This window comes from Caretta caretta, chromosome 25, assembly GCF_965140235.1.
Source record: "Caretta caretta isolate rCarCar2 chromosome 25, rCarCar1.hap1, whole genome shotgun sequence".
Classification (NCBI taxonomy): Eukaryota; Metazoa; Chordata; order Testudines; family Cheloniidae; genus Caretta; species Caretta caretta.
Window position 1 is genome coordinate 16,983,969 of NC_134230.1, and position 25,930 is coordinate 17,009,898.

The following is a 25,930-nucleotide window of genomic DNA, read 5'->3' on the forward strand; positions in this document are numbered from 1 at the left end:
TGGTGAAAGCCTGAGCCCAGGGATTGAATCCCCCATCCCAGCTGAAAACCCCTTGGTTGCACTAGGTGCTGTGCTCGCCTGACTCCAAGGGCCTTTCCTCTATCACACTCCCACCCCCAAGAAGTATCTGGGCCCAGTGCCAGGAGCTCTGGGTTTGCCGGCCAGATCCCTCCTCAAGCTGCTGCACTTAATTCTCCATGTCCTAAAGCTGTTCTACACTGTGAAACTGCTGCTGCGTTCCACCCCAGACCTGGCAGCTAGGGCATGGTGGTGTGGGAAGGGCTTTGAGCTGCTTGCCGTGTGAACTATTTTCTATAAAATATTTAAAACCCTAGGACCCTTCTTGCCCAGATGGCTTCTGAAAAGTCACTTTAGTCCTAATCCCGCTGAAGGAACTAGGAGCCTGAACTCTGGCTGCATTTTAATCCTCAATCTTTGACCAATTTTACTGCAAAGGCCCCAGGTCCATGGTATGGTTTAGTCACCAGCACGATTACACCCCTGAATTAAGTGCAAGAAAGCGTGGGTCTGGGGGAAGAGTCTTGTCACCCTCCCCCAGACACCTACATATAATGGTTGCATTAAATGGACGTGACTTGTCTTTTCGATGGCCCTGCACCTCGTGTGCATGTTTACACAAGGGAGGATTTTACACCCAATGAAAAGTTGTTTTACACCTACATCCCACTGCTGTCAGGGCCTGCGCAAGGTGTAGTGGTGAATTAGGCCCAAACCCCTTTACAGACAGGGTGGGCTACACAGAGAGGCTAATTCGGGGCACTGCCTGATGGAACTAGATTGATCATCATGTTAAAACCCAGCCCCAGCACAGAGGCCCAGAGAGCGTTGGCTGGGGTAGTAAGGGGTTTGGGGGCCCTATAATACAGAATGCTACTGTAACACCATCCCTGGCCCTAGCAGCTCAATTCCTCTCCGGGGGTAGGCATGGACATGTTAGATTTGCATTGGTAAATGTCGGGAATCAGCGATTTACCTGCACACGCACACACCCAACCCAACAAAACAATATTGCCATTGATCATCGCAATTCCCAGGTAAGCAGAACAAGCCCCACGCTGCCTGAGAGCGGCGGATGTAGGATTGTTAACATGGCACTTGGGAAATGACAGTGGAATCTAACTAGCGAAGGCAGAGAAGTATCTGGGCCCAGTGCCAGGAGCTCAGGCAGCAGGAGCAGCCCCTAGCAGGGGATAAGGAGTCCGGGCACAAGTCCGGGTTGTGCTAGTGTGTCCAGGAAAGTCTATTCCAGAAGAAGGCACCACCCAGAAGCATAAAACACACTTTTATTGTTGTGATTCTTTGGCTGAGCCCTTTTCTAAGGGGGTCTTTGCAGGCGTGCTGCCCTGGCGCTTAGACCTGGAGACACTCAGTGCGACAGCAACAGTAACTCTCTGCTTTGGTGACGGGGGAAAAGTTCATTTCCCAGCCCCTTAGGGACCCAGACTGGGGCATCAATGCCCACGCAGGATTCAGCGGCGCGTCTGGTTCTTATTTCTGAACAGAAAAATCTCTTCATAGCACCAAACCTTACTTGAAAATTTCAAGTATCGGGGCTCTGCGCTGGTTTTGCCACACCTGATAATATCCCATAATGCCCCTGGGTGACCAAAACGCCCCTGCTCTCGGGGATTAAGTGCAAGCGGGTTTAGTGTTAAGGCTCTTTGCATAGAACAGCAGAATCCAGGGCCTCATTTTTTTCAAGAGTGACTAGAGATTTTGGGTACCACTGTTTCTGGATGCCCTCAAAGGGGGCCATGCTTTCAGAGCTTGCCCAGCACCTGCTTTCTGAAAGTCATGCCCAGTTGTGGTGCCTCACCTTGGACACCCCAGAATCTCTAGTCACGCTTGGAAAATGTGGATTCAGGGTCCTATTTGCCTCCACAGTAGGAGGGCGCTTTGGAGCAGCAATGTGAATGTGTAACAATAAGATTTAGCGCTTCATATCTCCCAGGCACCTTGCAACCATGGCTTAACTCCAGGCAAAGTGAATCCGCAAGGTGGCTGCAAAGCAGCTGTTTCTCCGGCCTTTAAAAACCAGTGGGTGCCAGTGTGTTTAATGGAGAGCCGTTGTCATGCTCCTCCTCCCTCAGAGACGAAAATGAGATCTCTCCTCGGAAGTTTTTAGGGGAGCTGGATTAAAGATTTGTGTGGCTGCTGTGCTGAAAAGTCTCCTGCAATATATACTGAAGGGGGGAAAGGCAGGTATTCAAAATCCAGGCAGCTCATTCCCACCCCAGCCCATGTGGTCGAAGGCCAGCGCCTTCCCCACTCCCCTCTAAACAGAGCACCCCTTCGTAAAAGGAACATCTGCATTGACTTCAGTTAATGGGTTTAGAATCAGGACTTGATCTAAATAAAAAGTCCTCCACCCATCTAGCTTTCTTTTGCTTACACAGAGATAGGATGTCTGTGCCGAGCCTGTTTATAGCAAGGATCCTCAGGCTTGCATCACTGGGGAGCAGCCACACTTGTGGGGCAGAGGAACGAGGTCTGCCCCAGATCTGCCTCACTTTGCATTGACCCCCCCGTGCTAGGTTCTTTTCTGCAACAGCAATTCCCATGTGTATCAGCAATTGCCAAAAGAACAGTATCTTTTAATAGGACAAATAAACCATGCCCCACTTACCAGTTTAGCACATAACCCTGAATCTGGCCAGCCCTGCCCTTGCAAAGAGTGATTTACCCACTACCTGTCCTGGATTTAATAATTGCAGTCTGCTTTTTATTTTGCCATACAGAGATTCTGCCTCTTGGTCCCCTCCCTTCCACTTCAGATGTTGGCAGCCTTCAAGCAATTTAAGAGCTCACTACCGCTCCTCAAAGGCTCAGCAGAATTAGGAGAGGGAAACAGCTGTATGCCTGAAAAAAAGGAAAGGGGAGGAGACAGTGTTTCCTATATATAAGGGTCTGCGGTGTAAAGCAGCTGCTAACTTTCCTTGACACGATCACAGGCGGAGAGGGACTGGCTTGAGCTGAGCTGGGAGATGTCAAATATAGAGTGGTGAAATGAATGGGGGGAGGTCATCTGTAATATAGGAAATGCCTCCCCTTCGCCTACTGTCTCCACGCCAGGCCAGGCATCGTGTAACTAGAGCCAAGGTGAATTCGGGCTGAACAGCAGGGAAGCGTCGTTGCCTGCAGGGGGTCGAGGGAAGCAGGCAGGGCCAAGCACTGGAGCTCTTCCCCCATGGAAGGCCAGACTGGATCTGACCTGTGGCCCTTCTAGCCCAGTAGCCCGTGGCCAGCACCTAGGTTCTCCCTAGTTGTTGCGCTAGATGCAGGCGTGACTGGGTGACAGCATGGGGCCTGGGAGGCTGCTGCTCAGAGCGGAATGATCCCTTGGGCCTTGAAAGCGGAGATGATGCAAGAACCCATGCAAGGCCTAACGTGACCCCCTTTTTCCTTCCCCTCCCCCTGTCCCCCACCACACACTGGCACATCCCTGGAGGGTACGGCTTTATCTCCCTTCCCGAACTTGGTTATTTTAACCCGTCTGACACTGGGCAGTTCTGTTATTCCCTAGAGTGGTCTGCCATTGGCTAGGGACCAGGCGCTGGGCTCTCCGCCGGGTCTAGTTCCTAGGGCTCAAAACGCTCTTGCCAGAGACAGCTGCTGGCTATTTTACCTGACATCTGTCATTTAGCTTGCGTGCAAAAGGCAGACGGGGGGAGGGGGCAGGAGAGAGAGGCCTGCAGCCCCGGTCGCTCTGGACTGGCTCAGAGGCAACAGGCAGAGCAGCAGAATAGCCCACAGTCATTTCCCACCTCTGTTGTCCGGTTCCCCAGGGACGGGAGTTTGAGCTGGTCTTGCCTTCAGAGAGGTTTTTCTAAATAAGGAAAAAATAAAAGTTCAAATCCCGACCGCACGACCCGCCCATTGTTCGATTCCAGTCGTCACCTATCCAGAGCCATCTGCTGTCGCACTCTGAAAAGTCATCGGCTCCATCCCTTTGCTGACCCACTCCATGAGTGGGGAGGGGGTTCCGTGTGCAACACCCGGGCGAGGCGCCAGCTAACGTTGCCACGTGGGTGGGGGGCCGCACTGTCTGGGACTCCGGCCTGGAAAAGAACCGTGCAGGCCTGAGCCTCTGGCCGTGCAGGAACCGCTCAGGACAGGGCCCAGCGAGGAAGGGTTTCTGGTGGAACGGGCTGGGGTTCCCGAGCTGCATCTGGGACCGCGAGGGGAGAATTCCCGCTGTCTCCTATTGCCCCGTCCCGTAAGGCCAGTTGAACGTGCTCCCAGACAGCAGCATGTCCCTAATTAGTGTTTCGATGGGTGTCTTCCCCACCAGTCTCATAAAGAAGAGCTGAGAGATGAGTGAAGCCGGCACCGCCCGGAGCGCCGGGAGCCGCAGCAGGAGTCTGCCAAAGCGCTGGGGCTGAGATGGGTACTGGGCACGGACGTACTCCGTCAGGGCCACCTGCGCCTTCTCTTGCAAGCTCTCCACGTGGGCAGGGTCTGAGAGGCCGCAGGCATCTGCAAAAGGCAGGGGGGAGAATCGTTAGCAGGGAACAGAGATTGTGCAGCTCTGGAAGTCCCCACCACACCGTGCTAAGGGCCGTGCAAACGCCGACACACGGGCCCGCTCCACTTCCGAGATGCGAAGGCCGGGCAGGACTATTAGATCCTCTCCTCTGACGGTGGGTGTAACACAGGCCACCACGTGGCTCACAGGTACCCCATATCCAACCCAGCGCCACCACTCTCTAAGGCTCTTCCGTTCCCATCCCTCCCTTGGCTACAGAAGGGCCAGAATGTGTGCCTGGACTGGCAGACAGCATGGCCTAGTGGACAGAGCCCCCATCTTGGGGTGTAAGGGACCTGGGTGTCGATTTCTGGCTCTGCCATTGGACCCGCTCAGTGACCTTGGGCAAGTCACACCCCCTCCCACGTGCCTCAGTTTCCCTATCTATACAATGGAGATAACGATACTGCGTTTCGATGGAAAGCCCTCTATAAAGCAAGGGATTAGCACTGTAATCTGCCAGCAGGGACAAAGCTTCCTCAAATGAACACAAGAGGCTGAACCTCCCCCACTCCTGGCACAATATTGCCCTTGTGAGCAACACGGTTGCAACAATGCTCCACGGGAAGCCTTAGCGTGAGGGTGTAGATTGGTTTCAGTGTAAACCCAGGGTAGACCCGCTGCTCCCACTGCAGGCTGCATGGGCACAGGGGCACTGAGATGCCACAAACACAATCATGTAGCCGGGCAGAGCCTGCCAACCCTTCATCAGCAGCTTTCGTTTGTTCCCTGCAGCCAGTCTCCAAGTAGGAGCAATTCACCCTGCCAGCTGACGCAGAAACACAGCCGGGCTTCTATTTTATTAACCATCCAGCGGCTCATGGCAGGGGTATCTGCCTGCCCAGATATTTTAAAATCACAGCAGCACTGCCATGTTAAACGGAGGTGGAAAGGCATCAAGCCATGGCCTGCCAGTGCCCGTCTGTCACATGGCGATGGCCATCCAGTCAAGACAAGTCCTAGAACATCCTTTTCTCCTCCCCCACACCCCCCACCTTGCATCTTTGGCTACCTTGACCTTCCTGTAACGTTTCCCAATCAAATCAAATTGCTGGCTTTCTGTAGCTATCCATGCAACACTGCATTAGACGCCTGGCGCGCGCATGTCCCACTATTGCAAGCCAAACATTTTGCTGTCTGGCCCCTACGCAAATGGACTCTTATCAAAACCAAATCCAACCCTGCGGGTGCTTAATCCAACCACAAGGGGATGGCGCGAATGGGTTTTTAATACAAATGCTACAAGCCAGAAAACCCAACCCGGAGCATTTGATTTGTGAGAGAACGGAAAATTGCTTCATCTCGTTAGCTGGCAGTGGGCAGGAGAGCAAGCCGATTGGCTGACGAGCTCCAATTGGTGATTAAATTAGAATCCCACGCTGGCACATCCTTTAAAGGACCCAGCCGGTCTTTTTTTTTTCTCCTCTCTCTCTCTTTAGGAAGGAGGAAGAGCGCGCAAGCCAGGCAGTGTTAGATAGCCAGGTTTCTCTGCTAGCCCGCCTCGGGAGCTCAGGATCCATGGGATTGTGCCTTGTTACTACTGCAGTGCATACATAGGCCAACCGGATTGCTAGCTTGGCTGGAGGTTGGAATGGCTCTTAAAGGGACATACATTTCGTGTTGTGCAGTATTAACAGATACAAGTTTTTCCATTCTTAGGGCAAAGGCTCTTTAATTTATCTTATAAAAGTTAACCAGTTCCGATTGATGGATCCGGAGCTTTAACACTACGTGCATCCCATGGAGCATCTCCCCCCGCGGGAAAGTTACCTTGCTCACAGGATGTGCCTGGGAGTCGCTACCTTTGGGCTGGAGCCTATGGGAATTAGGCACCCAAATCCCACTGAAACACAAGAGTTAGGTCCTTTTGAAAGTTTTACCCCTAAATCCTGTTGAAACCCAACATGACTGAGGTTCCTAAGTGACTTAGTCGCTTTTTGGAAAATTTTACCCTGGGTGTTTGAAGCCCTTAGGTTACTTCGTAAATCCCAGGCTTCAGCGCTGTCTATTCGGTACCAGGAGATGACACCAGCAGGAAAGGCAGCAGTGCCAGGTGCACATTGTGTGACGATCTTTAGTTGTGTCTAGTAAGCATTCACTGCAAAGGCTGCGCTCTGAAACCACCCGCACACACACGAGACTGCTCCTGGGGCCACCCACAACCACCAACAGCCGAGCACCCAAAGGCCTGGGCTGGGATTCCTCCAAAGGAGTCAGGCAACCAAATCCTACTGAGTGTTGGAGGAAGCAGGATAGAGAACTTCCTTAAATCCTTTGGCGAATGCCAGCTGTGCCAGCCACCAGGGCATTCCCATGACGTGCACAGCCGGGGCAAGAAATGGGCCGGGCAGCGTGTCCTGAAGGTCAGTAAATTAGGGTCACTTTGCACCAAGCTGTGGGGAGAGCTGCAACACCTACCAGAACTCCAAGAACCTACCCGCCCGCTTGCCTCCCCCGATGTGTTAATTCAGCTCGATGGACATTATTTCTATGGCGCACACCCCCGTCCCCTCACCATCTTTAGCATCTTTATCCTCAACACCCCTGGGCAGTGCTACTATCCCCATTGTACAGAACCGAGGGACAAAGCCTGGCTAGCCCTAAGTGACTTGCCCATGGTCACGCAGGAAGGTCAGTGGCAGAGGAGGGAACGGAAGCCAGGTCTCGAGCACCCGAAACACTGGATCATCCTTGTTCTCTAGATATCTGTTAATTACAACTCTGTGGCTTTGCTCTAAGGTCGTACAGTGCAAAGGCTTCCTGGGGGGCCTGGGGCAAGTCACTTTGGGCCAGTGTTTTAAAGGTATTCATGGACTTGGGTGCCTAGCTGCTTTTGAAAATTTCACGAGCAGCCACTTGCACCCTTAGGTGCCTAAATACCTTTAAAAACCTGCCTCTTCATCTTTCCCTGCCTCAGTTTCCCACCTGTAAAATGGGGATACTGAGCCTTCCTTTGTCTATTTAGCCTGTGGCCTTTTGGGGGCAGGGCCTGGCTCTCACAGGGCCTGTGTCTGTGCAGCAGCCGGCCCTGAGCTCAGCTGGGGCCCGGGGCCGGGACATGGTCATGACGATTAGCATGCAGCAGCCACTCACCTGGTGTGAAGAGGGCGATGGCCTTCAGGCAGCTGTATTCAGCAGAATCCACTTGCAGCCGGTTCAGTTTTTCCACCTGATCCTGAAATATCCGGATCTGGTCCATGAAGGACACCACGCGCTCCGCGGACATGGGGGAGGCGTGGAAGCCGGCCGCGGCCAGCAGGGGGGCCATGTGCAGCGGCAGCGCCGACTGCGCGGCATTGAGGACGAACAGCTCGCTCCAGCTCAGCCGCAGCAAAGCCACCTGGTCGGAGACCGGCAGTTCCGGGAAGAAAGGGATGTTCCGGGCCCACTCCACCGTGCTGAACAGCAGCCTGGCCGCCAGCTCGCAGATGTTGTCGATGCCCATCACGCTGCCCTGCTGGGCGTACTGCGAGCCGTAGCGGGCGGTCGGGTAGGGCTCCGCCCGGAGCAGCTGGGAGATGAGTTCCGAGACCGGCTGCCCGTTGTAATACTCCCCGCTGGGCATGGCGCTCGGGCTGGTGCTGGAGTGAGTGGGCGGGATCCTGCCTCTCTGGACAGCTGGAAAGGGAGCGAGAGAAGAGATCAGATCCCACGAGGCAGCAATGTCCCATGCGGTGGCTACCACCGCGACGCAGCAGCTGGGTCTACGCTGGGGCCGACGTCCCCGTCACAGAGGCCGCAAGTGGCTACCAAACGAGACGGTTGCTGTTATAAGCATTACGGTAGCGTCTAGAGGCCCCAGCAGAGATCAGGGCCTGGCAGGCCTGGAGCGGCATGGACTTGTATCCAATCCAGGACGGGCCCTGCCTCAGAGTCCAAGCAGGCAACGGGTGGGAGGGGAAACTGAGGCATAGAGCAGGGCAGTGTCTTGCCTGCGGTCACCCAGCGGTTCCGTGGCAGAGCCGGACTCCCAGAGCAATGCTCTGTCCGCTGGGCCTCATTAGAATCAGTTTGGACAGAACTGTAAACGCCTTGGGTAAGGACCGGGTTGCCAGCAGAGTGGGCGCCTAACACCTTCAGCTCCATAGCCCAGGCCTCAGAGCTCAAAGGGTCACTCCATTAACTGGTATCAGTAGCAGGTTGTTATCCAGCCCTTGGAGAGGTACATGACGCATACCTGGCCAGTTACACACACTAGAAATATTTATCTGAAAATAAGATAAACCTCCTTAGCACCTTGGTGATATCACCCCTCCCACACTGCCTAATTACTCCTAATGAGCTGTAAACTAATGCCTAACCCCAGAGATAAGCAACTGAGCTAAGGCCTATAGCCAAGGGCATTGAATGGCTCTGGCTGACAGATGCAGGGCCCCAAATCTCTTCTAGAGCATTTAAAGCTTTGGTGATAGGTCTGGTTTTAGCACAAGTGCTAGACCAAAAGCAAGGAGCATTGCTGGGGTTAAGGGCGAGGAGCCCCCAGAGACGAACAAGGAGATCAGCTCCACCTGGGGGCTTGCAAGAGGGTTAAAGGAAACCCAGGATCAATCTGCAGATAATCTTGGCCTCTGGGACAGCTGATTTCATCTCCATTAGCAGGCAGGATTCCAAACTGCACTAAGCCCAGGTTTCTAATCTCCAAGCAGTCACGTGAAGCTTCTAATTCTTTCCCCTCCCCATTTTGCTCTATAGTGAGATGACGGCTAGCCAAGGTCATTTCTCTGCAATGGAAACATACATCTTCAGTGAACTTGTTAACCCTGGAGGTGCTCCTCTTCCTAACTGCATGCTAAGAAAGCTATTTTTCAGCTCCCGTTAGCATCCACTGTTTGCTCGGCCCCCAGTAATTAATTTATGGGCTGTTCTTGCAGCTCTTAAATTAGAGCTCTAAATCATCGTAAGTGACAACAATGCTGTCCCGACTCGCCTGGAAGGAGGAAATTATGTCCTGCTCCTAATATCTCTTTCCTGTGCTATTTACATTTCTACCACCGCCTGTGGGGCAGCAAATACGCTCTGGCTAGCCGAACCACAGAGGGATCCCACCGCCCTCAATCTTTGCCCACAGCAAGGTGGAATCTGCCCAGAACAATGGTTGTGATTTTCAAGCTTGAGTACTTAAAAGTTAGGGGCCTAAATCCATACTTAGGCAGCTTAAATACTACTGCCTAGTACTTTACATGAGTAGAGCTCAAAGTGCGTCACATGGAGAAACTGAGGCACGGGGAGGGGAAAGGACTTGCCCAAGGTCACCCAGCAGACCAGTGGCAGAGTCAGGAAGAGAGAACCTAGATCTCCTGAGTCCCAGCCCAGTGCGCACTGAGCGAATCCCACTGGGCTCAGCGGAGCACCGTCACAAACCAGGATGCTTGTCTAAGCATCCAACTTTACACAGCTAAGTGGCAAGTGCTGGACCCTTTCTAGTGGGAATAGCCTGGGGAGTCTTGTCATGAGCATCAAGAATGGACTTCGGTCCCACAAAAGTAGCTGAAACTCCCCCACCCCCAACTTCCAGCCTGGGGAGATCCAAGCATTTGAAGCTTGCAAGACAGGCCAGCATGGGCACTTCACTCACCCGTCCAGTTGTTGGGTCAGATCCCCGGAGGGGCCACACCCATTTACACCGGCAGAGGATCTGTCCTGTGGCCCCGATTCACGTAAGCAGGGTAAATGACTCAAGCGTGTGCGTAAGTGTTTTGCTAACTCGGGGCCTAAATCTGTTACCTTGAGCACAGCCTGAAATCTACTGAGTGTCGCTGCACACGGGGGCCCGGCACACGGCTGCTCTCGCAATGTTAACAGATATCACGCATGTGACTTTACTGGCAAGCATGGAGCCTTAAGTCATGACAGACAACACGCGCCTTGTCTCCAAGCCTTTTGCCTACGCTGACAACCCACAGACATGGGGAGGGAAGGGATGCCGTGGAAAAGGAAAGCGAGCGCAAGCAGTTGCGTTAGGCAGGAGGTGTGAATTTCATGGGGGCCTGGCACCTCTGAAAATCAGATGTAATGGGTTCCCTCCGGATTTATGCCAGCTGGGAATCTGGCCAGCAGAGGCACCCAACCTTACTGAATGCCAGCGGAAACATGGCTCTGAGCATCGAAGAGCTTCAGTAGAGGAGCGAAGAATTTCTTGTTCCTCTCGTTCTAGTCCCAGCAGCCCCTGGCCTGCTGGGAGACCTTGGGGATGTCACTGCCCCGCTCTGTGCCTCGGTTTCCCCATTTCACAGAGGGGGTGAATGATCCTGACCTCCCACGTAAAGCACTTTGATGTCCAGAGATGAAAAGTGCTAGAGAAGAAGTAGAGACTATTAAATACAAATACCGCCTGACATCAAGCAAAGAGCGAGTGGTGAATTTAAAACTCACGTCTCCTTTGTCTGCTAAACTCTGTTCATGCTGTTACCTGTCCTTCCCCCACCCTGCCTCTCATCACATCCTCTCTGACACCTCATGCCCCAGCCTTGCACCTTGTGGTCTGACGCCAAGACAAATTGGGTGTGAAATGCCACTGAGGAACATCCATAGTGTTTAACTAGCATTTCGCTGGCGTCATGGCACAAGGAGCAGGGTGGCTGGGGAATCTGGGATAGGGCCTGTGGTCTTCGTTGGTTTGTATGGCACCTCCCACAATAGAGCTTTGATCCCTGATGGGAGTTCGCACTTGCTACTCTAAGTAGGTCTCTAGTGTCCTAGGTTCCCCTTGTGCAACTCACTCTGCCAGCACCTCCGCTCAAAACCCGTGTCAGCTCGTCCCAGCACGACTGTTTCTGGTCAGTCCCTTCCCAAGCAACCCCCAAGGCCCTAGTGAAACCTTGCAGCTAGCCACCCTGCCCGGCCAGCTCTGCTCTCAGACCTCATGGAGCAACAATGGCAGAGCCCCTCTGAAAAATCAGGCCACCTGGGTCTCAAGTCGAGCACCCTGAATGAGTGGCCACTTCTGAAAACTCTGGCCTGAACTTTTTTGTTCAAATGAAGATTGCGAACCTAGGAATGGCCAGACTGGATCAGACCCATGGTCCATTTCGTCCAGTAGCTTCCGACAATGGCCAAAACAAGCTGCTTCAAAGGAAGGCACAAGAACCCATGCAGTGGACAGTTATGGGATAATCTGGGGAAATTCCTTCCTGACCTCCGTTGGTTTCTGCCCTGAAGCATGAGGATTTATAGCCACTCCAAAGCTCTTGGTTATTTTTAAGCCTTCCTATAACACCTTTGGATATTCTCATTCTCCACAGAATGTTCTGTCTCAGTTAAAAACCACTCGGCTCCATTCTGAGCATCAGCGCTATCTTATGGCAATGAGTGCCACCAGCCAATGGCGTGTTGTGGGAAAGGGTTTGCTAAGCTTGCCACTGACTGGCTCCTTGACTGCGCATGAAGACACAGCAGAGGAGTTCCTGATCGAAGCTGTGTTAAGGGGAGGAGAGAGGGTGCTGAGCCACGAGGATTCCTCTGCTTTCCAGCTCTGGAAAGTTGGGAAACGGACTCAAGAAATGCTTTAAAATGTTCTGGGTTCTACTCTCAATGCAACACAATGCCCAAGATAAAGAGAACAGCCGCCAACGCCATCTGCTGTGCCATACACGCACCCCCCCGCCCTGATACACTGCCACAGAAATTTGCATAACTGAGTCAATATTGGAACTGCAAAGGATTATTCTAAGTTTGTCTTGGTTTCCATCTGCGACCTTTAAAGCTGCTAGATCAGGTGGTCTGGTACAAGGCTCCAGGTGAGTCACCAAATCTAGCCAAGGCTTTGGCTTTCCAAACACACACCACCTGTCGGACTGGTACGCGATCCGCCCAAGGGCAGACTGAAATAGCAGAAATGGCTTTGTATTCTGCCCGGAGACGGGGATTTCACTGTGACAATAATGGCTGCTCCCAGATACCACAATCAGCCCAGGGATTTCCTGGCCAGTTCGCTCCACAAGACCTTGTGGTAAGGGCCAGATCCTCAACTGTGTTTCCTTGGTGCGATTCCGCTGACTTCAAAGGAGTCTTGCTGGCATCAAACCAGCAGAAAGGTATTCGCTCAGTCTCTCCAACTGCAGTCCCTGGCATGTAACCAAAGATACATGGGGGCAAAATCCTCAACTGGTATAAATTGTAGAGGGTGGAATGTAACTTACTAAAAGAAGCAACCAGAAGTTCCTGACTCCCCTAACCCATCCACCCCCAGGGCTGGTTTTAACGCAGATTAAAAAGCTAACCCTATTTCCCAGAGGCCCCAGTTCTGCTCCCGCCGGCACAAAGCAGGAGGCATTCCACTGCACCCATGCGAAGCTGGGGCAAGAGAGAGGAGATCAGGCCTGGAGTTTCTAATCCTCCCTAGAACATGTCCAGTCACATCTTGGGGAAGCGCTTGGGATTTACAGGCCATTTGGCTGGGCCTCAGCTTTGGGATCTGATCCAGCAACAATCTCCTCTGCTGTAGCATTTACTCACCTGGTTTTCTAGGCAGCTGGTGAGCAGCGTTTACTAGTTCTAAAAGCCAAACAAAAGGAAAATCTGCAGCCACTCTGTCCGAGGCAGGGCATGTTGCATTTTGGGGGGATTGCTCACCCCCTTCTCAAGAGGCACTGGTTCGGATTGCGACCCCGTCAGAGCTCTGGAGGCTCAGCTCCTGGGGGGGCTAAAGGTGGGAATTTATACCACCTTTGCACCTCCTAGGTTGTGGAGATGCTGGGATCCTTTTGAAAACTCGCTCAAACTAGAGCGGCCCCGGGCACTGCTCTGACGGTTGCCCTGGCTCCAATGGTCCCGGCCTAGAGGCCAGAATAGCTGGATTGCAGAGTGCCTGCTCCTTCCTGGAACATGCCCGTAGGCTGGGGGCTGCTGTGGGAAGCAGGACAGGGCCATTACACTGGTCCTACCCCAGCAGGCAATCCCCTTTGTGGCAGGGGTAGCCCCGGTCGGGGAGGTGTGGCTGATTCCTAGCCCCTTCCTGACATTGGAGGAGTTTAGTTTAGTTGCTGGGAGCAGCCAGTGTTTAAAAATACTGGGGGAGGTTTTCAAAGGCAGAGACAAGCGTTAGGCACTCAAATCCCACGGATGTCCACTGGGAGTTGGGCACCTAGCTGCCCTCTGTGCTTTGAAAACAACCCATCCGGGAGGCATGTAACTGACCGCCCATGGTGCTGGTCCATGCAGAAGATGGCTGGAATTTTCAAAGGGCCCTATTGACTGTCTGGTCTCCCCTGGAACTTCAGTGGGTTTTGGAAGCCTAAAGCCTCGATAAAATCCCAGCCAATAGTTCCGGCACAGTCACGTCTCCATGCTGGTTAACTACCAGCCTGCCTCCTTGTTTCCAAGCAACAGCAGTTCAAGAACTGGCATTCCAGCTGGTCCGGAGCAGCGCTCTCACTCATGCCCCTAGGGCCTGGCTTTCCAGAGAGCTCGGTTTCCACTAGGCATCAACCCAAGCGGCTGGGTTTTCAAGAATGCTCACTGGCTGTGGAGGTCTCTTGGAAATCTGGCCAGCAGCGTCACAATGGGAGCCGCTGGGGGCTGAGACCTCTCGCAAATCTGGGCCTCATTACGATGCCTAAATGGGAGCCGAGCTCTTCTGAAAAGCCGGCCCCAAGAGCCCAAAGGTGCGTGGATCCTGTAGCACCAATGCACGTTGGGAAGGACAGACCTAGATATACTCTGCCCGGTTTCTCACAGGGCCTTTTCATTGGCCACAGCTTATCGGCATAAGATAGAGCAGCTCAGAGGTTGCTCTAAGTTGCATCCCCTTGCTCTGGTCTCTAGGGGTACAGCCACCCTGCAGCTGGGAGCGAGCCAGGTCAACAGGCTGAGCAGCCCAGCTCCGGCCCCAGGGCTCACAGGCAGGCTCGTACTCTAGCAGCCACCCATGCGGCAACGTCCAGGCTGCATGTCTATCTACCCCCGGGGACACGTGCCAACTGGGCATCAGCGTGGCACCGCTCCATCCCACGCCCCCTGCGGCCCTGTTTGAGTGGGAGGCATTCGACACAGGAGCCAGCTACACCTCTCACACGCACTGGGGAATGCTCGGCTGGCTAGCGAGTGCCAGAGTCCACCATTCGCGGAAGGGTTTTTTGGCGGAACGGCGGACCACGTTACCTTCTTTCCTCATGCCCACACGGAAGCACTTCTTCAGGCGGCAGAACTGGCACTGGTTGCGGTGATGCTGGTCAATCTGACAGTCTCGGCTCGACCTGTGTGCAAATCAGACAACACCACGCCATTGCACGGGGGCAGGAAAGCGCTGGCCCGAGAGGGGAAGTGTGTTTTCTGAGTTAAGTACTGGGGAGGAGAGAAGGAGGAGAGGACACGAGACGAGGGTTCAACTCACAGACTCCTTTGTGGGACCTCGGGCAGGTCACGTTATCCCTCTGTGCCTCAGTTTCCCTGTCCAATGGAGAGAAGAGTGCCCTGCCACACCGGGGAGGGGCCTGGGAGGCTAAATACATTAGAGATTTGGAAAGGCCCAGATACTCCAGGAATGGGAGCCTGAGGAGTACTTTAGAGAGACAGACTGGGCAGAGCGTTGCATTGTATTAGTGCTGGGCCTAGAGGCCTCAACAGAACCCGGGACTCCGTTGCACCAGGCACTGCACACTTTGCCTTGCTGTCCGTGACCCTGCTTCGCCAAACAGCTCTCCTGGGGAACAAGAGCTGCCCCCAGTTGCTGCGACCCCTGGATGAAAGTCACCCCCAGGCAGAGGCCCAGCACTCGGCCTAGACCCCCCTGAAGCAAAGTATTTTAATTCAGGATGGCGCTGCCTGGCACGGGGCTATGCATAAGCACTCAAGTGCTTTCCCAGAATCGGGGCCCGAGAGCTAGTCTGTGGGCTGGCCCATCTGCACAGGGTGAACTATGCCCAGGATCCACTGCTGAGGAAAGGGTCTAGTCCCCACCCTGCAAGAGCTGCTCTCCCACACTGCTCTGCCTTCCCAGCACTAAGGAGGGGGCAGCGGTGTTTAAACTGAAAACAGCTGAGCCAGCCTTCCTTTTGTTCCCAGCCCCTTTCACCAGGAGCTTGAAGAATTCCAACTATTTCCTATGAGAACATTTCAGCCCTTTCCAGGCAGCCGAGGGGAAGGGGTCACTTCTCTTCCCAGTGCACACAACTCATTTACCTGCCCTGCTAAGTAAACAGCAGCAGGGCGGGAATAATCCCAGCCCCATTAAAGCGTGTTGATTGCTTTCCCAGGTACTAAGCACTTACAGATTTACTTCCATGGGTCTCATGTTCAGCTCTGCCTAAGGCCTTGTCGACATGGGCCATTTGCCTGGCTTCGCGGGGGGCAAACCTCTAGGGTAGGCAGGGTAAAATCATTATCTGCCCCTGTGCAATTGTGACTCCACTTTGGAGAAGGGGCTAATGCTGAAGGCACAATGCCAACCCCTCTGAAGTCGGCGGCAAAAGTCTCCGGGCCAGATCCTGAACTGTCGGCGCCCCACTGAAATCAGTGCAGAGCCAGTTCACGATCTGGCCCCCCCACGCCGTCTTCAGCGGGGGCCCACCACCGCAAACACCACGTCTGCACCAGCGCTGCTAGACTGAAAAACGGGCACGTCCCACGGAGACCAGGCCTGGGTGACAAAAGCTAAGAGTCAGCAGTTCACCCGCCTGCTGCTGCCCCCCCACCCCCCCGTTTACCCAGCTTGCTGCAGAATCAGTACCCCCAAACCAGCCAGTCTCTGGGGGACGACCAGTGCTTGCCCGTTCCCCCTCTGCTCCTTTGAAATGGACCGAGCGTGGCATTAGACAACACACTGCCCCTCTGCTAGTGTTCCTGGTAGAGGGGGTGGCACCCAATATTTGGTAGGCTCTGCAAATGCCTGGTCCCTGCCCCCAAGAGCTTCCAGCGTAAGCAGACAGAGAACGAAATGAAACACATGAGCAACAGGGGACTGGCTTCTGGGTCGTTTAGCAGATGGACTGTGCAGACCTAGGGCGATCCTCAGCTGGCGTGACTCCGTCTAACTCCACTGGCTTCAAGACAGCTGTGTGTCTTGCACCAGTTGAGGATCTGGGCCTGAGGGAGCTTTGAGGGGAAGGTCACCTGGGGTGGCGGGGGATGAATGGTGGAAAGAGTGTCTGGGTAAGGGAGGGGACGCAAGGAAGAGGAAGAGTGAAGGATGGGGGGGGGGGTGGAACGGATAGCTCAGTGCTTTGAGCCTTGGCCTGCTAAACCCAGGGTTGTGAGTTCAATCCTTGAGGGGGCGATTTAGGGATCTGGGGCAAAAATTGGGGATTGGTCCTGCTTTGAGCAGGGGGTTGGACTAGATGACCTCCTAAGGTCCCTTCCAACCCTGATATTCTATGATTCTATGATCTGAGGAGGGATGAGAGAAGGCTCAGTGGAGAACCGTGCAGAGCCAGGAGTAACAATGCTTTCAAGCACTATGGGCCCAATCGTGAGCCTCTTTCTGCAGCTAGGAGTAGGCCCATGACAGTCACCGTGCTCGAGCGGGGGTAAGGGTCTCCCAACCCAGCCCACAGCTTCCAAACCCACCCAGATGCTTTCCGGCAGCCATGATCGATTTTACAGACTGTACGGAGAGGTAAGTGACTCGGCAGGGACGCTCTGATAGTGAAGGGCGGTTGAGGCAGAGCAGAGGTGGGGAACCAAGCTACCAGCCCTGGTCCTGTCTTCACAGGCTCTTCTCCTGGCCCAGCACATGTTCAAACAAGGATGAGAGAGAGAAAACGTATCCCCATCCTCGCCACTTTGGGCCTTGTATTTTGGATCAACGCCAGACAAGATGTGAATAGGAAAAACCAGCACAGAAGTAAATAGACAGGACCCATAACTAACCGCCCCCGCTGCTCTGATCAGGAGTGATTAAAAACAATGGTAAATACTAATAATTCAGGGGTCCTAAGCCCCATCACAGCCTTCAGTCCCGATTCTGAAAAGCGTCTAAGCCTGCTATGAAATTCTATCGACTCCAAGGAGACTTGCACACATTAAGTGTTTTGATGTATAGGGATAAGCAGATTCACATGCTTAAAGTTAAGCACATGCTCAAGTGTTATGCCGAACTCCTCTTCCTGGCTTTGATTCAGCAAAATGTAGCATCCCGTGTCTCTTGAGCGCTGCGGCCCTTTTCTGTGTGCTCAAACCCCGTTTGCCATCACATTCATGGTATGAGAAGCATGTTCTCACAGTCAGAGATGTGAAGCAATGGATGTTAGGGGTCAAAAAACAGGGTTTTGTTCTCCGAAGAGCGAAGGCTATCCGGAGAGTCTCTCCAGGATCCAAACCCAGCACACACACGGCAGTCAGCTAGAACAGAAGCTGCATTGCCCCGGTGTCTGGAATCGTGGGCCTTCGTCAGCCAGAGATGTTTACTGCCCAGCTCACTACTTAACGCAATGTGCTGTTTTATTTAAGAGATGTAAATGGCGGGGTGGGAAGGAGGCTTTAACGTACTCCCAAAATCTGATCCTGTGCATTTAGGATGAGTTCCCGCCCCGGTTCTCAAATAATTTTGCACATTGCTACCTCGAGCTTTGTTCCTGCGTAAGTAGGACATGGCAGTCGCCCCTTTGGGGCATGATTTTCATAAGGGCTCTGCTCCCATTTAGGCAGTAAAATAAGCAACCAAATTTTCTAAGACGCTCGGCGCACTGGGTGCAGAGGACTTTTGAACAAAAATGGCTGGAAGTGTCACAACAGGAGCAGCTGGGTGCTGAGCCCTTTGGAAAATCTGCCCCCACTGTGGGCGCTGAATGTTTGAGAATTTTCCCCTTCGTTTGTCAAGAGGGACGAGGGATAGACCTGAGGATGGAATAAAAGCATGCAAATGAAGCAGAGGATTGGTTCGGACTTTATATTTGCAAGGGGACCACTAGTAAAATAATGCATGATCAAGTGAAAGGCTGGGGGGGAATGTAAACCATGCACGGTGGCCAGTCAACCTGCAAAGAAATCCCACCCGTTGCGGGCATGAGTGAAAGCATTTGGTTATACCTTGGAATCCTGACACGAATATCCTAATTTTTACATGACTCCAGAGAAGAGCCACGTACGATTCGACAACTGTTCATACTGGAATTAATTTACCCTGAACCTCACCACTGTGTTTAACACATTTAAAATGTGTTGCTGATCAAAAGTTATTCTAGTGGAGAAGCGATAAATCTAAACATCAGATGACATCTTCACCCCAGGGCTCCGTTACAGCGGTTTGGGCTGGAGCATGAGAAACTGTTTGTATCACAAATTCTTGTGTAAAGAGGGCCAGAAATTCACTACAGACAAACCGGGCTATGATTAGTGCTTTTGGTCCAATTCCATTCAGACAGCCCAGGCCAAAACCCGAGCTTCATAGAGCGAAACTGACCTCTACCAGCTGAGAATCCAGGCCTTGAGTTACAGTAAGGGCCAAAATATATATTTTTTAAAAAGGAAATCACTTTTTATGTTATTTTAAAACTTAAATAGTTGTATTTAAAGCCAAGAGTTCTTAGCAAGTTCTCCTAGACACACTGTAGCTATACAGGAAAATGTGAGAACATAGGAGGTGTGTATGGTGCAAATTATGTAATTAGGACAGGTCATTATTTAGTACAAGAACTAAACTGCATTCAGCTCAGTTTTTAAAATTCAAATTAGAGCAATTTTGGCTTGATGTCGCTGTGAATCCTTTAAGGAAGCCCACTACAGGACTGCCTGAGGAAAGCATTGCCTATGTCCTCACTTAGGAACTGCGTACTAAGAAACTGTTTTTATTTCATCCTACATTCCTCTGAGCGCAAAGCGAATATGCTCACCCCTGAATACATGCTCTGACCAAAGAGGCGAAAAAATACATTTACAGACGTGAAGGTCTAGCTGGAACGATGTGCTACTTTTCTCAATACATTTGTACCTAACTACTAAGCAACAACAGACATCTATCTTCTTTCTTTGCAAAAACAAACATTCTTTGCATTTGTCGTTTGTCCCCTCTGTAATTCAGAATGCTGGTACTTTCAGTAGGATACATATATCCAGTCTTCAAGTAACAAGAATACCTAGCTCTTGAATCTAGTGCTTTTCACCAGTAGATCTCAAAGCACTTTACAAAGTAGGTAAGCATCATTATCACGATTTGGGGAAACAGGGGCACAGGATGGTGATATAGCAAAGGTTCACTGAATGTGTTGTGCCCACAGGCCCAGAATTCATAGCGGTGGCAACATACAGAAGGTTTTTAGGATATCGCAACCTTTCAAAACGCAAAGTGCAGGGGACAAAAAACATTGCACAAAGTTTAACAGCTGCAGGATTAATTTCATGCACACAAGGTTCATAAGGTCAGTTTCACATGGCAGTATTTCTGCTGTTAAGAACTGAGGATAAAGAGGAAATCAAGCTCACCCCCACATAAGAGGAGATACGGAACAGGACATAGGGGAGTTTGAATCTGGGCCAGGCGAACTGAGAGCAGAGTGAAAAGGAGTACTTGTGGCACCTTAAAGACTACCCAATTTAGTCTCTAAGGTGCCACTAGTCCTCCTTTTCTTTTGTGAATACAGACTAACACGGCTGCTACTCTGAAACCTGAGAGCAGAGTGGGTCAGAAACTGCAAGATAAATACAGCAGCAAAACTTGCTCTTTGATCAGGTTTGAGTCTCATGACTTCCACCATGACCAGGGCTGTGAATGATTATTTCTGTTAACATAGGCACTCAGATACAAAACTGAGGAAATCATTTGTGTACCCAGGCTGGTTCGTAGCCAATCTTATGGAATCTACTGGTTTGGCAAGTACCGTTATGCAAAATTTGATTTGCAAGAATGCCTAGGGCTTGTTACAGTACCATACATGCATGTGAACCTAGATCTTCCTTGTGTTTACTTCTCTGCCTTGAAAAATATTTTTCTTCTAAGAGGGGTCAAGGCCACTGACCAGTTACGGCACCCCTATTGATTTTAAGAGTTACTCCTGATGTGCACCAGAGCGAGAGGAGAATTGAGCTCCGTAACACATTAGGATTTGTGCTTTTGGTTCCAATTAGTCGCCACAACAAGTTTTTTAAAAGGCTGCTCTCTGCTGAGGCGCTGGGGAACATAATGATTCATAACAACAACGGCTGCACGTTTGCAGAGAACCCTACAGCCATGAATTAATTAGCTGCCACACTGGCTGGAGAGGGGAAATCTAACCACAAGGAAGAGCCTGCAACGGCACCCCGCACCGCACCGTGTGTCATCACCGGCACTGGTTCAAGGGACCACATGAGAGGCCAGGAACAGGACCCATTTTGCACTGGGGTAAATGGCTGCACAAGGGGCAGGCCTGGGGCAAGGGAGGTTGTTGGAATCTCCCTCATTGCCTAACCTGCTCTTAAAACCCCCGAACACCTGTCAGGGACAGGGTCTAGATAGTACTTAGCAGGGCAGGGACTGCACTAGATGACCTCTCGAGGTCCCTTCCAGGCCTACGATTCTCTGATTCTAGCAGTCGAATCCAAGCAGGCCCCAGGCAGGCATCCAGGTGAGCCCCTACCTGCAGGTGTAACTCAGGTTCCTCCGGATGCTCCGCTTAAAGAAGCTCTTGCAGCCCTCGCAGGTGAAGACCCCGTAGTGCTTCCCGCTGGACTTGTCCCCGCACACGGTGCAGTCCACCTGGATGCCCGGCTTGTCCTCGTCCCCGTGCTCCTGGTCGCTCACCCCACCTTGGGGCGACACCGAGTCCTCTTCGGAGGTCCTGGGGTAACCCTTGTCCACCCCGTTGGTGTCTCCGTTCGGGTCTCCCCAGCCTCCAGCCACCATGGCCATATCTCCGTGGGGCAGCCCGAGGAAACAGCGACGCCTTCCAATGGGAAAAACAAATCAGCGGGGCGGGCGGGGGGGGGGGGAGGAATAGAGCTAAAACGAGCGAGTTACTGGTTATTTGGCGCAGGGGGGTAACTCCGGCCTGGTCTAGCCGCCCGGCTCCGGGCTGTGACCCTCAACCCGCCCCGTTAGTCCGTGGGGCTGCGCTGGGGCAGGAGGGCTGAAAATTCCAGAGACGCAGGCTGGGCCCGAGCCCCTTTACTCTGCCCCCCAAGCCGAGCTCGGCCAGCCCCACCTGGGGAGCAGCCGGCGCCGGAAAAACAAGTCCAACAAGTTTTGGCCAGCCAGGGGCGGGTGCGCGGGGGCTCGCCAGGCGCAGGTCCGGGCGGCGCGCAGGGCAGCGCGCAGAGGGCGGCTAAGGGCGCATCCCCCCTCCGGCCCCGGGGCACGGGCGAGCCGACGCGCCGCTGCCCCGGCCGGAGTCTTCGCCAGAAGCCGAGCGCCCCGCGGAGCCGGGTCCCCGCAGGGCTGGGGCGCGCCCGCCCCGCCGCGATCGGCCCCTACGCGGCCCCCCGCCGCCGGTGCTGCGTCCACATCGCGGGTGGCGCGGCCGGCAACCCCCGCTCCGCCGCCTGCTGCTGCGGGGCTGGAGCCACCGGGCCCCTCCGCCGGCCTCCCCGAAGAGCAGGGCTCAGCCGCCGCCGCGATGCTCCTCCTCCCCGGCGGTCCTCCTCCCCTTCCGCTGCCTCCTCGGGACCGCCCCCGCCCGGCCCCTTCCCGCCCCCGGCTGCCCTTCGTCCTCCTCTTCCCCTTCCCTAGCACCGGGCCGCCCGCCTGCCCCCTTCCTTCTCTTCCCTTCCCTCTTCCACCCACCTGCCTGCCTCCCTCCCCCCCTTCGTCCTCCTCTTCCCCTTCCCTCCCTAGCACCGGCCGCCTCCCTCCTTCTCTTCTCCCTTCCCTCCTTCCACCTTCCCCAGCACCGGGCCGCCCGCCCGACCCCTTCCTTCTCTTCCCTCTTCCACCCACCTGCCTGCCTCCCTCGCCCCCTTCGTCCTCCTCTTCCCCTTCCCTCCCTAGCACCGGCCGCCTCCCTCCTTCCCCCCTTCATCCTTCTCTTCTCCCTTCCCTCCTTCCACCTTCCCCCCTTCGTCCTCCTCTTCCCCTTCCCTCCTTCCTTCCCTAGCACCGGCTGCCTCCCTCCCTCCCCCCTTCATCCTTCTCCTCTCCCTTCTCTCCTTCCACCCTCCCCCCTTTGTCCTACTCTTCTCCTTCCCTCCTTAGCACTGGCCGCCTCCCTCCCCCCTTCATCCTTCTCTTCCCCCCACCCGCCTCCCTCTCCCCTTCCTCGTCCTCTTCTCCTTCCTTCCCTAGCACCAGGCCACCCATCCACCTCCCTCCTTCCATCTCTTCCCTCCTTCCACCCACCCGCCTCCTTCCCCCCTTCATCCTCCTCTTCCCCTTTCCCATCTTCCACCCACCTGCCTCCCTCCCTCCCTCCTTCCCTAGCACCGGCCCACCTCCCTCCCCCCCTCCTTCCCCCTCATCCTTCTCTTCCCCCTTCCCTAGCACCGGCCCACCTCCCTCCCCCCCTCCTTCCCCCTCATCCTTCTCTTCCCCCTTCCCTCCTTCCACCCCTCACCTCCCTTCCCCCCTCCTTCCCTAGCACCCCCCATCTCCCTCCCTCTTTTCCCCCTTTGTCCTCCTCTTCCCTCCCCAGCACCCTCCCATCTCCCTCCCTCCCCTCTTTTTTCCCCCCTTTGTCCTCCTCTTCTCCTTCCCCCTTCCCTAGCACCGGCCCACCTCCCTCCTTCCCCCCTTCATCCTTCTCTTCCCCCTTCCCTCCTTCCACCCACCCCCCCCTTCCCTAGCACCCACCATCTCCCTCCCTCCTTTTCCCCCTTCCCTCCCCCCTCCCTAGCACCTGCCTGACTCCCTCCCTCCCCCTTTGCCCTTCTCTTCCCCCTTCCCTCACACCCGTCTCCCTCCCCCTTCATCCTTTCCTAACACCCACCCACCTCCCTCCCTCTTCATCCTTCTCTTCCACCTTCCTTGGAACCCACCTCTCCCTTCCTTCCTTTCTCCCTCCCCCCTTTATCCTTCTCTTCCCCTTCCTGTCTTCCCTAGCACCTCCACCAAGTCTCTCTTAGGGTTTGGGGCCTGCCCCAAGGGGAGCCAGCACCCGAGGGCAGGAGGAGATATTGGAGTCCCAGGCTCTGAGAGGAAGCAGTGGATCCCCCAGTGCCAGGCGCACACCCCTGCCCTAGTGCCAGGCACATGCCCCTGCCCCAGATCTAACAGCTGCCTCTGGAGTCTCTGGGGACTGGCCCCAGCCCAGTGACCAGGGCAGGCGCTGCGGACCTTTGTCAGCTTGGCCCAGGGCAGCCGCCCCGCAGCTTCCCCTCTGCACTAGGTTTCTCTTCCAGGAGCCCTTCTGCCTGCCCCCTGGGCTCACCCCAGGCTCCACCAGCTGCCACTGCACTCCTCACCCTCAGGCCCCTGCTCCCCATGGGGCCCCTTGCCCTCCCGGCCCTGCGCTCCCCACTCAGGGTCCCTTCCCCTGCAGTGTGTGATATGAACGTGCACGGCTGCTCTCCAGAGCTTGCTTTGCAATCCCCTGCGTTTCAGTTTCCCTGCCAGTCAGCAGCCCCTCTGCTTGCCCGGCTGCTGGCAGCCCTGTTTGCTTTCCCAGCCGTCCCCGCCAGATAACAGGAGCCATTTACAGCATCTCCAGTCTGCTTCCCAGTGGGCCTTGCAGAACATTAAACCAGCTGCGCATTCCTGAAAGGCCTGCAGATAAGGAGGGTGGCAGAGGCCATGACAGGAGCAGGGAAGGTTCAGGGTGCAGCACTTCCTGCTCTGGCTGTTTGTCCGGTGTTACAAAACGTCCAGGGATGGCAAAAATCTCCCCTCCACGGGCTCATACCCAGGCACCCCGTGATTGTCAACCTGGGGGCAGGGGAGTTGGGAACACTCAACCCCCAGCATGTGCCCCACTACAGCAAATTAACCTGAGGAGCACTAATACTATCCAAGGGCCTGGCTTTACAGTGATCTCTGCGCAGCACAGTGTTACTCCTGCATGCACAGAATTTATGTCCCCCCGCAGATTTCTTTGCTTCCCCCCCTCCCACTTCCTGCACCCATCAGTCCTCAGCTGCAGGGAGAGGGATCACTGTGCAGGGAGCTGCTCCGCCATCTCCCAACCACCGTGCATCCAGACCCGCCCATCGAGCCCCACTCCCCGTGCACCTAGACCACCCTGGTGAGCCACCCGCATCTGGATCCCCACCCCACTGAGCCCCAACCACCTTCACCTAGGCCCCCCTGCAGAGTCCAATTACCACGGCAACCAGAACTGCCCCCACCCCCAACATGCCACTGCACATCCAAATCCCTCCTGCACCTGGATTCCCCCACTGAGCCAGCCAGACCCAAATTACCCCACACAGAACTCTCTCAACCCACACCTGGATCCCTCCACACTTGGATCCAGCCTTCCTGAGCCTGGCTGCCCACACCTCGCATGGAGGGGCAGGGCCCTGGGGTGTTTCTGGGGCAGGCCCTGTCCTTGCTCTGTGTCAAGGTTGGGTACAGTTTCACCGCTGAGTCCCACCTCCATGCAGCCAGTGGCCTGTACTCCCCAATGCCAAGCAGGAGCCTTCACATTTATTTGACAAATAAAATTTGCAGAATTAAAAATTCTGCACACAATATTTTAAAGTCTTTTGGTGCAGAATGCCCTCAGGAGTAACAGCGAGGCCCTGTCACCTTCACCACAGCAGCGGGGCTTGAACTCATTCTCCTGTTCCAAATGCACAGGCCCCTTGAGCTAAGGGAGAATCTCTATTGGCTAAATGCAGTATAGGGTTAATGTCACACAGAGCGTGTCCACCCTGCAACTGGGAGGTGTGACTGCAGCATGTGTAAATGTACCTGAGCTGGATCAGGGGGTAGGTCTACACATACTGCAATCACACCTCCGCTGCCGTGTATTCAGACCAAAAGCTGAGCAGTTCTGGTTGCATCCTGTAGAAGATAGTTGTTACATGTACCCACACTATTATAGTGGCATCTAGAGGCCATACCCAAAGCTAGGCACTGTACATGCACCAGTACGAAACGCTCCCTGCTCCAACCAGGCTATGATACAGACGCAAGGCATGGGAAAGGGAGGATTATTCTTCCCATTTTATGGATGGGGAAATGGAGGCGCAGAAAGACAAAGTGACTTGCCCAGGGTCAAACAGGGAGTCTGGCAGAGTTGAACCTAAGCCTCCTGAGTCCCCCCCACCCTGTGCCCAAGGCCACCCTTCCTCTCTTATAGTTTAACTTTACCCCTTTACTGAATACAGCAATTCTTTCCCCAAAGTACTTCCCGCACTGTACTGGTCACTCACTATTACCCTAGGACTGTGAAATGTGATGCTCATGCATTCAGTGTGGGCTTCTGTTGACAGGGTGGGACAAGGACCCCAAATTGAAATGGGACATATATATTCTAGGTCACTGAAAGGTCATCAGCTTACACAAAGGATATTAACGGCACTTGTGGACTGGTCACCCCGAAGAGAAGGCCTCCAGTTTGGAGGAATTAGTTCTGTGTAGCGAACTGCAGCTGGAGGCATGGC

At 54.1% G+C, this 25,930-nt stretch overlaps 1 protein-coding gene across 1 annotated transcript; it reads right to left on the bottom strand.

Annotated features, from left to right (window-relative positions):
• Positions 1-1,286: 1,286 nt before the first annotated feature.
• On the bottom strand, positions 1,287-22,032 carry NR2F6 (nuclear receptor subfamily 2 group F member 6). The gene is made up of 4 exons (XM_048830747.2): positions 21,034-22,032; positions 14,645-14,739; positions 7,640-8,164; positions 1,287-4,497 (listed from the first exon to the last, which is right to left on the bottom strand). Exons 1-4 carry the CDS (start codon positions 21,303-21,305, stop codon positions 4,223-4,225), a joined length of 1,167 nt encoding a protein of 388 aa, XP_048686704.1. The 5' UTR covers positions 21,306-22,032; the 3' UTR covers positions 1,287-4,222.
• Positions 22,033-25,930: the final 3,898 nt, after the last annotated feature.

Excerpts from the sequence above, each read along its gene's own strand:
- NR2F6 (XM_048830747.2), bottom strand. The coding sequence starts at position 21,305 with ATGGCCATGGTGGCTGGAGGCTGGGGAGACCCGAACGGAGACACCAAC. Across the intron at positions 14,740-21,033 it reads AACCTGAGTTACACCTGCAG|GTCGAGCCGAGACTGTCAGA; the intron begins GTAGGGGCTCAC and ends ATTTGCACACAG. Across the intron at positions 4,498-7,639 it reads CATCGCCCTCTTCACACCAG|ATGCCTGCGGCCTCTCAGAC; the intron begins GTGAGTGGCTGC and ends TGCCTTTTGCAG.